This window comes from Anas platyrhynchos, chromosome 1 (assembly GCF_047663525.1).
Source record: "Anas platyrhynchos isolate ZD024472 breed Pekin duck chromosome 1, IASCAAS_PekinDuck_T2T, whole genome shotgun sequence".
Lineage (NCBI taxonomy): Eukaryota > Metazoa > Chordata > Aves > Anseriformes > Anatidae > Anas > Anas platyrhynchos.
Genome location: NC_092587.1, coordinates 66,589,075 through 66,602,944, shown reverse-complemented (window position 1 = coordinate 66,602,944; position 13,870 = coordinate 66,589,075). Strand labels below are relative to the sequence as shown.

Sequence of the window (13,870 nt, the reverse complement as noted above, 5' to 3'; positions counted from 1 at the left end):
GTGTTCATAAAATATGATGTAGTATACCTTCATATACTTGTTTATAGGATCTGAACTAAGGGCTCTTGTTGCCTTCCTTGGGAAAAAAAGTAAAAACTCCTGTTTTTAAATAAGCTTTCAAAAACAGACAAGTAGAAGACAATGCTTTACTCTCACTGTAATCTGATTTTGATGATTTTAGTATTATTTCTAATATTCAAAGTATTCAAAATTGTTTGTGCTTTTATATGGTTCATTTCATTTTCTTTACTGTACTGCCTTAGGGCAAGAGGTTTCTCCATTTTCTGTGTTTTGCTTTTTTATATATTTCTTTTAGTGAATATAATGAATGGCACATTTTATGATACATGTTTTTAGATGGCAGAGTATAGCAGAGCTTTGGTCATGATTGGGGTCTTCGTGCAATCCCTGGCAGACAAAAGGATGCCACCCTTAAGAAATCAGAACAAGCTGTGTCACATACACTGGCTGTCTTGTAAGACCCAGCAGTGATGGCAGTGGCAACACAAAAGCTCACACTGCTTAACCAGGGACATGATTTTAGGTCAAGTGAGAGGCAGAGACAGGCTGGCAGTGAAGCAAGCCAGTATTATCCTCAAAGCAAGAGGGAACCTGGGGGTTTCAAAAGTCTCACAAATATTCACCCAGCATCCTTCAGCTGTTATATTTTTCTTAAGACATGTCAGTATTTCAGTTGCTAGAAAAAATATGGGCAGAGGACTTAAGTTTTTTTCTCCTTCAGCCTCTTTACACAGCTCTGTTCTCCCACCAGCAGCAACAGCACAAGGGCTCCCAAACCATTTTCCTGGTTAGAGCTACTATCACCTCATCTCCTGGGCTTAATGAGCATGACAGTGAAGTTCAGCAGCCCTAATGGTATAGTCCTTCCTATGAAGCTATGCCATTTCAATTACGTTGTATTCTTTGGGGTAGGTCACAGGGCAGATAGGTCAGAATCTTTCTTCCTACTGGGAACTACACATTGTCACTGAACTACTGGGAACTACACTATTTGTCTGCCAGGAAACACAGTGATCTGCCTGAACAAAAATAAAAGCAATTACAAAAATGAGGCTTTGTAGGAAACAATTGCTTTTTCTTCCCCAGGAAATAATCAATATGTTAAAACTTCTCTATCAGCAGTACCATATGCAGAATGAGACGTGACTTTCTTCACAGCACAGAAATACACTGTGAACAGTAGTGACAGTGACACAAAGGGTCTGTACAGTATTCTGAGAGCCAGCTGAACTGGCAACAGACAGGAGTGCAGGGGAGTGCACTACCATGTATTCACAAAAGACTCTACATATGTACAAACTGAGCTCCTTTGCCTACCGCATTGTGAGACTGGCCCAGACAATTGTCAGCTGCCCAGAATACCAGATTCCCAGGGGCTGGCAATGACAGGCCAAATTTAAACCAATACTGGGCTGGAAGTGAACTTGTCATTAATAATGCATGAGACGTATGTTCTGTTACCTTCTAAACAGCATCAAAAAGTATATTCTGCAAAAACAGTAAGCTGGCACATTTAGAAAGATAACACTTTCTCTTCAACAGTCTGAAAATTGTTAGCGACTAACCTGTTTCTCAATATCTTCCAACAAACTACTAGCGCCCAGGCGAAAGAGCTCTGGCTTTAGCCACTCCACTCCCAGTTCGTCCTTCACCAGCATAAGCCAAGTAATAGCTTCTTTTGCTGTCCGAATACCCCCAGCAGGTTTAAATCCAACCTTTATAAAGAAAAAAGAAATGCAATATACATTTTCATTCATCACAGCCCCAGAAGAGCAATCAGCATTTGTACACCCGCAGTCTCAATGTGCCTGTGGTGTATATAGCACATTCTGTTCGGTAAGTATCTGACTGCAAACAGCGTTAGGTCTGGACTAGTGCTGAGAGCCATCAGGCCTCAGTCCTCACTGTGAAAGACAGAATTTTTGCCCTGAGGGGAAGCAAGGCAGGGAGTAACACTTTTGACACCTCTACACTTTCTCAGGAGCTGGGTTTGAGAGAACTTTGCCCATAACACATACTAGGACAAGGAATGTAGGCAGAGCCAAGGATATCTGCGTATCACCTACTGCCTGAGTTGTAATCTAATTCAAATAAATCACACCAAATATACATGCAGTAGTGTAACACCAACAATACTGAAATTAGGCATGTGATGCAGCTGACTTGTGTGAAGAGCAGCAGGAGAGATCTGTACTTTATAAAAAGCCTGTGTGCCACAGTTACACGCGATTGGGCTGTAAATTCAAACTTATTTGGAGCTTTTTCACTAAAATTTTCCAAATTTCAAATTTTAAATTATGTCTGTCTTTACCAGAAATTGAAATTGTTTTACAGGAACTGCAAAACTTCTCTCCCACCCACAATGGCTAAGCTTTCAGACACTACATGAGAGAAGTGTCATACTTGGTCAGGTGAACTGCCATGTATGAAAAACCTATCTTTAAGGTAGAGCATGCCTTGAAATCCATGAACCCATGAACCAACACTGAGGTGACCAGATGTGCACCCCTAATGCCAATCTTGGTTAAGTGCCATCTACACACATCTCATTCTAAGACAGAGCTTGTGATGCACAGTTACCAAAAGCCTGGTCAAAAATTTTATTGCTTGCATTAGCTCAAATGTTGGCAAGCAGCAGTTTCTTTTAAATTCATGAAAAATAAGAATTGGAAAAAAAGTGTTTCTTCATTAAAGAAGGAAATCTGAATATATACAGTAGCACATAGTGATGCTTTCTACATTTCCCTCTCCCTCACATCTTTAGTTTGGGTAGTCCTTCACTTTAGCCTCCTTCTGTAAGAATTATTGTTCTGGTTACTGTATATACATTCCTAAAACCTCAATGCATTGATGACTTCTTTGTACCTTATAGATATGATAGTAGAATCGAAAAGTATCTGCCTTTTAAATATGTTTGGCAATTTTTATAGCAATTTCAGGACAAACACACATAGAATAAATCCTTCTCTAACACTGAAGCATTGTGATAACAGCATATTTCCAATAAGATTATAAAGAACTATAACAGGAAAGGCTTGATAAATCCAAAACACAAAGACTGTGTTTTTGTGGATGGATGGATGCATGCATAAATGTATGCATACATCTGTTAACATTAGATTTCCAAAAGGAATTTAAACCACAGCAACTGGAAAAACATCTTCTAGACAATAAATTAAAATAGCAGGACTGTGTTTTCCCTCAGGAAGAGAAATCCTAATCAAATTCAAATTTAGATTTCTTCCTAGAAATATTACAGCTCTTTGAGGTAATCTGTGGGAAAAACAAGTAAAATACAGTTAATAAGGCAATTAAAACACCAAGCAAAATTCCTTTCCCTTTTTTGCAAATTCTGAAAGCTCTTTTCTTTGGGGAAAAAAAATAAAAATAAACAAATAAATAAATAAAAAGCTGACAAAGAAAAGCCTGTCTTCTCCCCCCATTTACCATCTTTCCAAATGGGGCATCTGACTGCCATAAAAACGCAAAAAGGAAGGGGGGTTATTTAATTCAAGAGTGGTATAAAGTCCAGCTACCACTTCCCTGCTGTTTCACAGTATTTCATTATTTTGCTTAATAAGTTCATCTCCTCAAGAATTTTCTCTTCACCTTATATTATTAAAAGTAATAAGTTTTTCTGGATTGGGGGTTTTCCCAACAGAAAAACCAATTTATGTATGTCCTTCAATAATGACAGGAAAAGATTATTTCCCATTATATTGCACACTTTTCATATCACCACTGCAGCTTATCATTCAATAAATGTTACTCTGCAACTTGTTCCTTTCCTCGAAGAAGTTTAATTTCTGTATTAACCTGTTTTTCCCAGCCAACGCCTTGCTAGAAAGCATTCCTACAGCAGCAAAATTAGTTTGTTAAAGATACCATTTAGAAATCTCTTGTCACTGATAATATTGTCTTCAGTTAATAAAGCACATGAAGTCAGTTTACATCTAATTCTCTGACATACACAGACATAAGCACTCATTCTTAATAACATATTTTATACCATGAATACACCCTTTTAAAGCAAAAGGTGAATTCAATATTTATATCCAATTATTATATGTACAACACTCTGCAGATGCGGCAGAGCCAACCACAGCTCCTGTATGCAGCACCTGTGCCGAGGCGAGTCATCTGGCCCAAGGGATCTGCCTCAGGTTGGCAGCAATGATGCTCCCGAAGACGCAAGACTATCCAAGATGCTGGAGTTGTTCCCTGTCAGAGAGAGATGCAGACTGGGGAAGGTAGGGGTGAAGACAGCCCAAGGATCCAAGCTGGCCTCATCTAGACATCTACAGAGAGGAGAAGGACACACATCTATCCTGCTGTCACCTGGTTCCTCAAGATCCAACAGCCCCTGAAGCTATCTCAGAGCTATCTCTCTATCCCACTGGTCATCCCATGTCCTAACATTACACCTCGAAACGCCATCTGCAGAAGGGGCAGAAGGGTAAGCTGGAGAGGACAGAAAGTGACCCAGAAGTGGGGAGAGGGTCTTAGCTAAAAATACAGCCGCCTTCCCCGAGGCCTCAGGAGACGACAAAGCCTACTGCTGTACATCTGCACCAGATCTAACTGGGGACATCACTTGTCCCCAGGATACAGGAGGCAAGAACTGTCTTAAGCCTTCCTGGAGAACCTCCTCTTTTCTCCCTGCTCCTCACTGCCACTGACCTCCCTTGACAGGAGGGATATCCCTGAGGGATAAATGGTGTAACGCTCTCTCAGCTGCTGTCCTGCTCTCCCTCCACCTCAGACAACAGGATCCAACTGGATCTGCCTTCTTGTTCCTTTGGAAAGCCTCTCTGGCTTCCAAGAAAAGAAAAGATCAGAATTTACTCTTTGGGTTGCCAGAACAAAGCCAGAAAATAGAGCTGTGTACAATGAATGGACTCTTGGTGGCTATACATTTGTATAGCTCCAATGAAGTTTATAGGAGCATGCCAATCACTGTCAGCTTGAGATTTATGGAGATGACGATTTAAATATCTTAAATGGTGAAACAGAACTCAAAACCAAATGCAACACAGGATGTATCAAGACTGCGTGAGCTTTTAGGGAATTAACTGACATTTAATCAAGGGAGGGAAGGCGAAGGTGTCTTTTGGTTTGGGATTTTTGTTTTTTTAATTATTAGCAAATGGAAAGAGGAATACAAGAGAGAAGTCCCACTTCCCATCACCTACTGCTCTATAGCCATGGAAGATAACATATGCAAATTTATATATTCTGCATTTTGAAAGTGTTCCAGTCTTATTTTCTTCTGAGTAAACCTGTTAGGTCTATCTTTAGAAAGGTCACAAGAATGTACCTTGTTGCCGGTTTGCCAGTAGAATTCTTTAATGGCTCGCATCATGACTACTCCGACTGGAAGGGTTGCATTTTCCACTTCTTTTCCTGTAGATGTCTTTATAAAATCAGAACCTTAAAGGAAGTAAAAAGGTGCGTGATAGTTTTAGAATAAGCCACTGTGCACATATGTAGTTCATGCCCTCCGAGGATGTCCTCATCCTTCACAGCAATTACGAAGCATCCCTTTACACGTCCCTGTGGTGTCGATATTAACCTTGCACCAGCTGAGGCTGGAACAGGAAGGTGAGTTACCCATCCGGTTTCTGAGCAACTCAGACTTCCCAGGGTCTAAATGAACAACTCAGCTTTTAATCCTTTGCTCTAGCTATCGCACTAACAATCTCTTCAGGACAATCCAATATAGTATATGTTCCCGTATGCAGATTCAATATATACACGTGTTACATCTGCTACACACACAAAAAAGAAAGATATCAGATTAACCACAATAAAGAAAATGATTTCCTCTAAACAAATGTTGCATATAAACTAACATTTTAATACTTCCACAAGGATCTTTCTGAATAAAAACAATTTCCATCAGATTTGTAATTTCAGTTTGCATCCATTTAGTCTCATATTTGACAGTCTAGTATCATATCTCCTGCAGCTGTTTAAAGTGGAAGGAAAGAAATCCCATGTGTGTTTATGAAACCAGATGTGTAATACTGTAAATAGGGGAAAAAGTCCTTTCATATGCATTTTATGATTGTAACATTGCAAATTACTATACTTAAAGCCATTGCCTGATATAATACAGTAACAAGGTCAAAAATTCTTATTTAAAGAAGGAGAGTTAGCCTTGGCTTAATTTTTATGTTTTCTCATTTTTATACAATATTCCTCACTGTCTCTCCTGAATAGTTGTGAAGTGTTCTTGTACATTCTTGCTGTTTCAGTTTGACTTAAAATGAATCCAGGAGCACAGTATTATGAAAAGCTAAGAAACTAAGAACAACAACAACAACAAAAAATGCCTTGCAGTGTATGATCCTGCACTGACAGAACACAATGACAAAACTTCTTTAATTGCATTAGGGCATACTTCACTCCTGGGAACCTACTTCTTAGAAAAGGTGTACTGTGGGATCATTAATTATCAAAAGTAATCGGGAGGAGAAGAGGGCTAATTCAAACACAGTGTAGTAGTGCATCATCCACTTAAGTCAATTGGAACTGCATCTGCTTCCACTTCAGATTTGGCTTAGGGTCCACTTTGTCTCTTATTTGAATGATGATGCCTCTGTGACATCCCCTAGAGTAAGAAAGGGAACTTTCACTACTGGCTGAAAGTAAGGAGTTGCCTAGACTACGTTTTTGACGGTGTGCTGCAGCATGCTCCAGAGACCTGTCTTTCTGATGAAGGCTGGCACATGGCTAGGTTTGAACCTGTTGGGAAGTTGAGACAAAGCCAGGCATGCTTCAGTGTCCTGTAGTTTAAATATAATTGAACTGTATCACTAACATTGTCTCCTCTAAGACCACGGCTCTTTCTGTAGGCTTCCCACCTAGGCATTGGTGTTTTACGTTGCACCACCCTACGACATTTCCCATTCGAAACAGAAGCAACTACTCAGGAAACAAGTTCTAACTCCAGCAAAGTTGCAGTTTGAAAAAGAGGCAATTAAGAGTTGATTGAGCTTTACAAAGAACTGAGCACATATGAGAGATAGTTGAGTTATATATTTCAGAGCTACTCCCTTTCAGAGAGACAGTATGGACATCTGATAGTCATGTTAAAACAAATAATAGTGGAAGTGAAACTTTAACAATGCCAAATTATATTTTTAATTTCCCTTTTAAAATGTAGCACTTAAAGTCCTTCAGCGCAATACTTTTCATTTTTTCTAGTATAAGGTAAGTCAAAGCTTTTATAAGTCTTATAATTACAAGTCTCTATGGTACAGTTTCATTAAAAACTTTCATTAAACAACAGCTGCCCTTGTATATGGTCTTCTAATCAATTTGGTCAAACAGAATGACTTCTAATCAGCTGTTGATAAAAATAGAAGATGAAATTTTAATTCTAATAGATTAACCACAAACTCAAGATAGTCTTCAAAATCCATCTAGCTCTATTCTCCAGTGGATTTAACGACTATTCAGCAACTCATTACTAAATAGAACAAGATGAACATTTTCCAGTTCATTAAAGAAATGTACTATGTATTTTTGCATTGTCCTCATGATTCGTTACAGGGAGTCTTAATTACAAGATAATGGATAATGGTTATTAAATGCAGACTCCAGTAATGAAGCTCTATTCATTTGCAAGCCTCAGAGACTGCAAAGAGGGGAAAATAAAATTACTAGCTTCAAAAGATTAACGGATCAAATTATTATTCAATTTTGAAAATCTCATTCAGACTTCATAGAAACAAGAAGAGATTAAAAACTAGTATTAGTACAAAAGTAGTGCATTTATATATTTATTTTTAAATAATATCTTAAGGCTATTACCAGAATAATCAGCTTTAGATGTGATTATTAGACAAACATACAGCCAATTTAGTAGCATCCTCTAACAATGAAAACAATACATTTTTATTTCCCGAACAAATTCTATTTATGATACAAGAGCTTCCTTGCAGGACTCCAGGCAGCCTCTCGCAGAACTCGGAAGATGCACGCTAGCAGAGAGCACCACAATGTACGTATTATTAGCGTGTAGATTTCAGTAATGAAAAGGGGGATTTAGAAATCAACTACAGCCATAAAAAGCAGCTCATTAAGTAGAATTTATGCCAGCCTTGTAATAATAAAAAGTGTTTCATCAATTCTATTTCTTACTCATGTTTTCAAAAACAAGTCTAAGGAACGAAGTTCAGCAGGAGTATCATCTGGAAATTTAGGTGATGATTTAGAAACCCAAATTTATCATGCATCTTCTCATCTTCCTATGAATGTGTACAAGCAAATATCAAGGGTGATATTAAAATACATCCTGGGTCACTTTCCTCTTCCTTAGGGTAGGTTACCTCATTCACCGAAAAATTAAGTCAAACTTAAAAAATGAGTTTATCAGTGTAGACTTGTAGACCAGTGAGCCTGGAAAAGGCCACACTTTTTACTCTTTTCCAGCGTGTGACCTCAGAAACGTATTACCTTACAAGGCAGTGAGTCAGGCACGACTCATTGAATCACTAAAGAGTTCAGACATCAAAGCCCTTTGAAACACAGCAGCATTAGATGCCTGTTTCAGCTTGGCTTGCTGCAAACCCAGTAACCCACCTGCATGGAATGCTTTACAGCACCAAGGCCCAGCAAACGTTGCTTTTGTGTAATTGGAGACGGAAATCTGTATAAACCAGAAGAAATGTGACCATTGCCAGTCTGTCCAGAGAAACCAAGTTCTCTGCACAGTTGAGAGCCAGGCCACTTGGGTTGTGGTCACATGTGTTGTGGCATGAGCTGGAGTATTTTTTTAAGATATTAAACCCCTCTTTGCTCTCTCACCCTTCACACACATTTCAGCCACTGCACTCAACCAAAGGCCATTTAAAACAAGCCAGTTGAATTTGCACATGCTAAATTAAAAGCTGTGCCTTCATAGCTTGTGTGAATCCACACCTAGAGATTAAGATGAAGCCCATTAAATTTATCTATCCTAGATACTTATATGGCCCTATTTAATGTTGTACCTGAGTGTAGTGCTGAGGCATACAGAAAAGGAGTGAGTTGCCCAAGGCCTCTCGGCAAGCTTTTGGCAGGCCAGGAATTGAACATCCTGGTCTCCTGAAGGCCAGAATAGAGCTGGCACAACTGGCCTAACCCATTGTTATTCCCTCTGTCATCTCAGAACACCACAAAGCTTCCTAGTCCACGTAAAAATGAAGCACAGCACGAAAACCAGAGAATGTTATTTAGATTAGAGCATCCAGGAAACGAATTATGGTTCCATAATTAAGCAATAAGCAATAATAAGCAGTATAGCAATCGTGGAGTAATCACAACCTTTTGGTTGTGAAGTGCTTCAAATGCCCTTGGGGAATGATTATCTCCTGATAACTACTGACTCTGTGTTGTTGCCTTACTCTTAATGAAGAGCAAAGATACGTCTGGCAGTTCTAAACAATAGTTCAGAGACAGGCGCTTGCAGAGGGACAATTATGCCATACTACCTTGTACATACTTGCAATGAGCAGAAATGTATCTTGGTTGCTGCAACTCAGATGTACCAATATATAGCAGCACAGGGTGAACACATGCCCACAAGACTTCTAATAGTACTGGCAGAGAGTCATGCAGAGGGGACCTGTGTAAACCCCTGCTGTTTGTACTGACAAAGTAGCAATGATAAAATAATACATTATCAAATATGCATAAAGTTGCAAGAGCAAGCCATCTTTTTTATTTGTATGAGTACCTAAAATAGGGGTCTTAAGATTCACACGTGGTTACCCCGACTAGGGGCTACCAGGTTATCAACTCACTGAAAATGAGAGGCAGGGCAAGATACAAAAGGCTAATGAAGTAGCTAATTCTTGTTAGCTGAGGCATTGTAGTAGTCCCCCTACATGTCCTACAACTCCAGTTGCAAGATGAAAGACATTTCCTTCCAGCTTAACTTTGCTGTTGAGGAGAAGAAAATACACATCCGTGACAACTCACTTGAGCAGGAGCTCACTGAGTAGCTTGAACTCCATCACACATGGCTACACTGCCAGACCACTTATTTAGGTACCTATACATGTTTTCATATGCTGGTGTCAAGCTACCATTTTTGAAATTCCTGGCTTATAACTTGGTATTTTGTGAACTTTTTCCTTTTTCCAATTCTTTTCTGAAAAGTACCTGTATGAGGAAAAAAAAAATGCACCTTGGAGCTCCATGTTTAATGTCTGTTTACAAATAAGACAACCTTTATAATGAACCATCCTATCGTCTCAGCTTCGTTTTCAAGACTAGAAATGGATGCTTCTTTTCTTGTACACCACCTCTGGTAATAGGCGATCTGCAGGCCAAATGATGCCCTTAGGAACACTTACGCACACACACAAAGGGACAAATTATTAAGTCCATACTTATGCAAAATTCCCTGTAGATGATCTCTGAAAGAATTCAGCATTGCTGAATTATGCATAGCTTGCTAATGCACTATTATAGTGTCTACCACAGGTCTCCATAGGATACTATTACTTAATTAGTATTAGTTTCTTGTGTGTTCATTTAAAATGTGTTTCTCGAGAAGGTTCAAAAGAAAGATCCACACCACCTTCTGTCACTGATATATATAAAAACAACTTCTGTTGTTTTTAGAACATTTCTTCCATTCCAATTCCTATTGTACACGGTGAAAGGGAAAAATAATTAACTGACATGTGACATGCTCCAATCTCAAAGGCCACAGCTGGGATTCTCGTCAGTGGTGGCTCTTGCCTTTGGCTTCAAACTACACTAAAACATATGAAAAAGATGCTCCCAGTCTCCTCCCATATTGCCAGGCTGGAATATGGCACAGGTGCAGGAGCAGTGCAGGCAGTTGTGCACCACTGCACAGTCATTCCTTGTCCTCTCCAAAGAAGAAGCAGCAGGACATTTTCCCAAGAGCAACTACTGGGACCACATGGAAACTTAAGGAATCCCTATATTGTTTTCTGCTTGTTAAATTTCATGCTTCTTTACTGAGATTTTCATTTATACTTATTCAAAAATGTGTACCGTGCATTACACTCCAGGGCTTTACAGTAATGACCTATATTAACCTTATTTTGTTTTGCAGATGGCAATACTGAAATTGGTTAAGCAGTTTGCCTAATGACACATGACAAGCTAAAGGTAGAAAGAATAAATAAATCAATACATCCCAACACCTAATGGCAACTTTGCAATTATCACTGAGAAAAAAAAATATACCTTTCCTCTCAGCTTATCCAGTCATAATGCTGTTATCCTTTATAGACAACGGTGTGGTTTGCCACTTGCCTCTGGTTTTGAGCAAGACACAAAATACCAAAATACTTGAAGAGCCAAAGAACCACAAACAACCTCCCACTCCCCAAAAAAATCCCCAAAATAAAATCTTTCACAAACTACACAGCAAAGCTGGAAACAGGATGGTGTTACTGATGAGGTAGGCATAGCACTGCATAAAATCTAGTGGAAGTGCACTGCAGCGCAGGAAAGCACGGAGCAGCAGACCCGCTCCCTCTCATTGCCACCATCATCTTCACTGTTACACTGAGGTGACCTACAAAAAAGGCAGTCACATCTTTCAACACCTCATTCCCACTCTTTGCTGCAAAGATAGCGATGGCTGAATTCTGCAGCTCACCCTAACATCCAGAAGTCATAAATTGCATAAAAAAGCTAAAGGTTATAAAATAACACATTGTCTTTGTACGAGGACGTTGACGTAGCCAGGGGCTATGAGGGGGAAGGTGACCTTTCCCTGCTCTGGCAGAGTGTTAGTATCACACATTCAGCAGCTACAGGTACGATGGGTGTTTGAGAAGGAACCACTGCATTCATTCTCATCACTTTACCCGTGACACACTGGTTGCTGCTAAAACAAGTTGCTGTTCTATTACAAAGCCACTTAAAGGTTGGCCTCTCTTTTCAGATGAGATGCAGGCACTCAGGTTTTCAACACCCAGCCATGTGCTTGTACTGAGCTGAGCTGAAAAAAAGTGGGAGAAGCTAGATTTGACTTGAAAATCTCACCCATTAAGCTTCCTCTACAAACATTGAATTGTATTGCATCATTTACTTGTTCACACTTAAAATAATCTAAACAACATTAAACTATCCTAAACTGTGATATAATTAAAACAGTTATGTTCTAGATCAGGCTTTTTCCCTGCTGGCATTCCTGGCTTTGGATCAATACATCTTAGTCTCACAAAATGTTGTCTAGTACATGACACAATAAAAATTGTGGCTAAAGCCCTGATATATCTACCAGTAATAGCACTATGACTTGGAAGTAAATAATAAATATGCATGACTGTTTGGAATCACAGCACTACATGGCATATCGCATACCTTATTTTAGCAACCAGATTTAGCTTTGTGCTTTTTAATGTTGATAGCAACTCTGAAACAAATATGTTAACATTATAAGTCAGTACGCTTACATATTGTCTATTAGCTTGTAACAAAATTACTCAAATTGAAAAAGAGCTGCTTAAAATCCATTTGGAGATACTCCATACTGAACAAAGCAACTGGAAAATTAGTCTACTTTATCAAGATTAGAAGGTGCTACGAATTTTAAGGATTTAAAATAAAATACATAATAGAGCCAAAATCATGACACTTCAATGTCATTTTGAGTGTTTTTCAACACTTCATGATAAAAGCAGTTTAAGATTCTGTTCCGACTCTAACCCAGAGGAAGGCGCAATTGATTTTTGAGATTTAAAAGTCATGTCTTAATGCCACAGTCAGAATCTTTCCAGCATTCAATTCTCCAGTTCAGCCTTCTCTTTGTCATGCAGAGGACAAACAGCCAGCATCAGCTGCTCATCCATACTGTCTCCTACATATAAGGAGGCAGCTAGCACAGGCAGAGGCTTCTGTAGAGCTTTTTCCGCACTGGGGAGATTTCCAGTACCAAAGGAACTTCCCAAGAGAATTTTGGGGCCAATGTCCTCCCTTTGGATTTGCGTGATAAACACGAAGTGCTGGGTCTCACCAGTCTCCAGTTTGTAATGCCTTTGTTTCCTCCTGGCTTTAAGAAATGGTATAGAATAGGTTACTTACAGACTTAAATAGCAAGCTGAACCTTCCCCTTTCAGTAATCACGTGATTACTAGGAAAATGTTATGCACTTGGCTTAGTTTTATGACACTTGAAATTCTTCAATACAATAAATTTATGAGCATGTAGACTGCCACCACAGAAGGTGTTGTTCTCCTTCTGATGCAACAAATACCAAAAGAGGAACACCCTGGAAGGACTTAGTTACCAACAAGGTAGTGTATTTCAAGGCAGAGTTGTTAAAACGGCAAGTGTCACCAGCTATTATTTCTTTCTCAATTACTATTATTTTTATAATATTACATTTAATATAAGGAGGTTGCTACCCCTCAGAGTGCTTCATTCTTCTTTTCCCACGTTGATAATTTGATATCTGGCAAAACTGCAAAGACCCATATGTGTAGGCCACAGCGTGGGGGGAGTTTCCAGTTGCTAACGGATGTTTTCACCACTGTCAGGAGGGCTGTCAGTTTTGGTATTCAGGGTGGCCTGAATATCAAAAAGCTTGCCACCCTAACAAACAACAGCAACAAACTGACTATGCAACCACACTCTGAGCAGAAAGCACCTCTCTGTTGGGGGAAAGAAATATAAGCTTCTGGTTGTTTTGTTTTGTTTTTTAAGAAGTCTTCTCTTCCCCCCAGCCTCGTCCCTCAGTTGTATTATTAATGATGCTTACATTGCAAAATTACAATTTTATTTCAAAGGGACGCTTTATGAAGGTATGTTGGTGATAAACTGTCAGACTTTTTTGGCATAAGGATCTACTGAGAGCTACTTTTAAAAAAAA

The 13,870-nt window shown here is 39.2% G+C and overlaps 1 protein-coding gene across 1 annotated transcript in view; it reads right to left on the bottom strand.

The window, feature by feature from the left end:
- DERA (deoxyribose-phosphate aldolase) overlaps positions 1-13,870 on the bottom strand; it is a 64,990-nt gene that overhangs the window by 13,655 nt on the left and 37,465 nt on the right. The window contains exons 7-8 of the mRNA XM_027461793.3: positions 5,339-5,451; positions 1,587-1,736 (exon numbers count right to left, since the gene is read on the bottom strand). Coding sequence (XP_027317594.1) covers positions 1,587-1,736; positions 5,339-5,451 — 263 coding nt within the window. The remainder of the gene's footprint in view (positions 1-1,586; positions 1,737-5,338; positions 5,452-13,870) is intronic.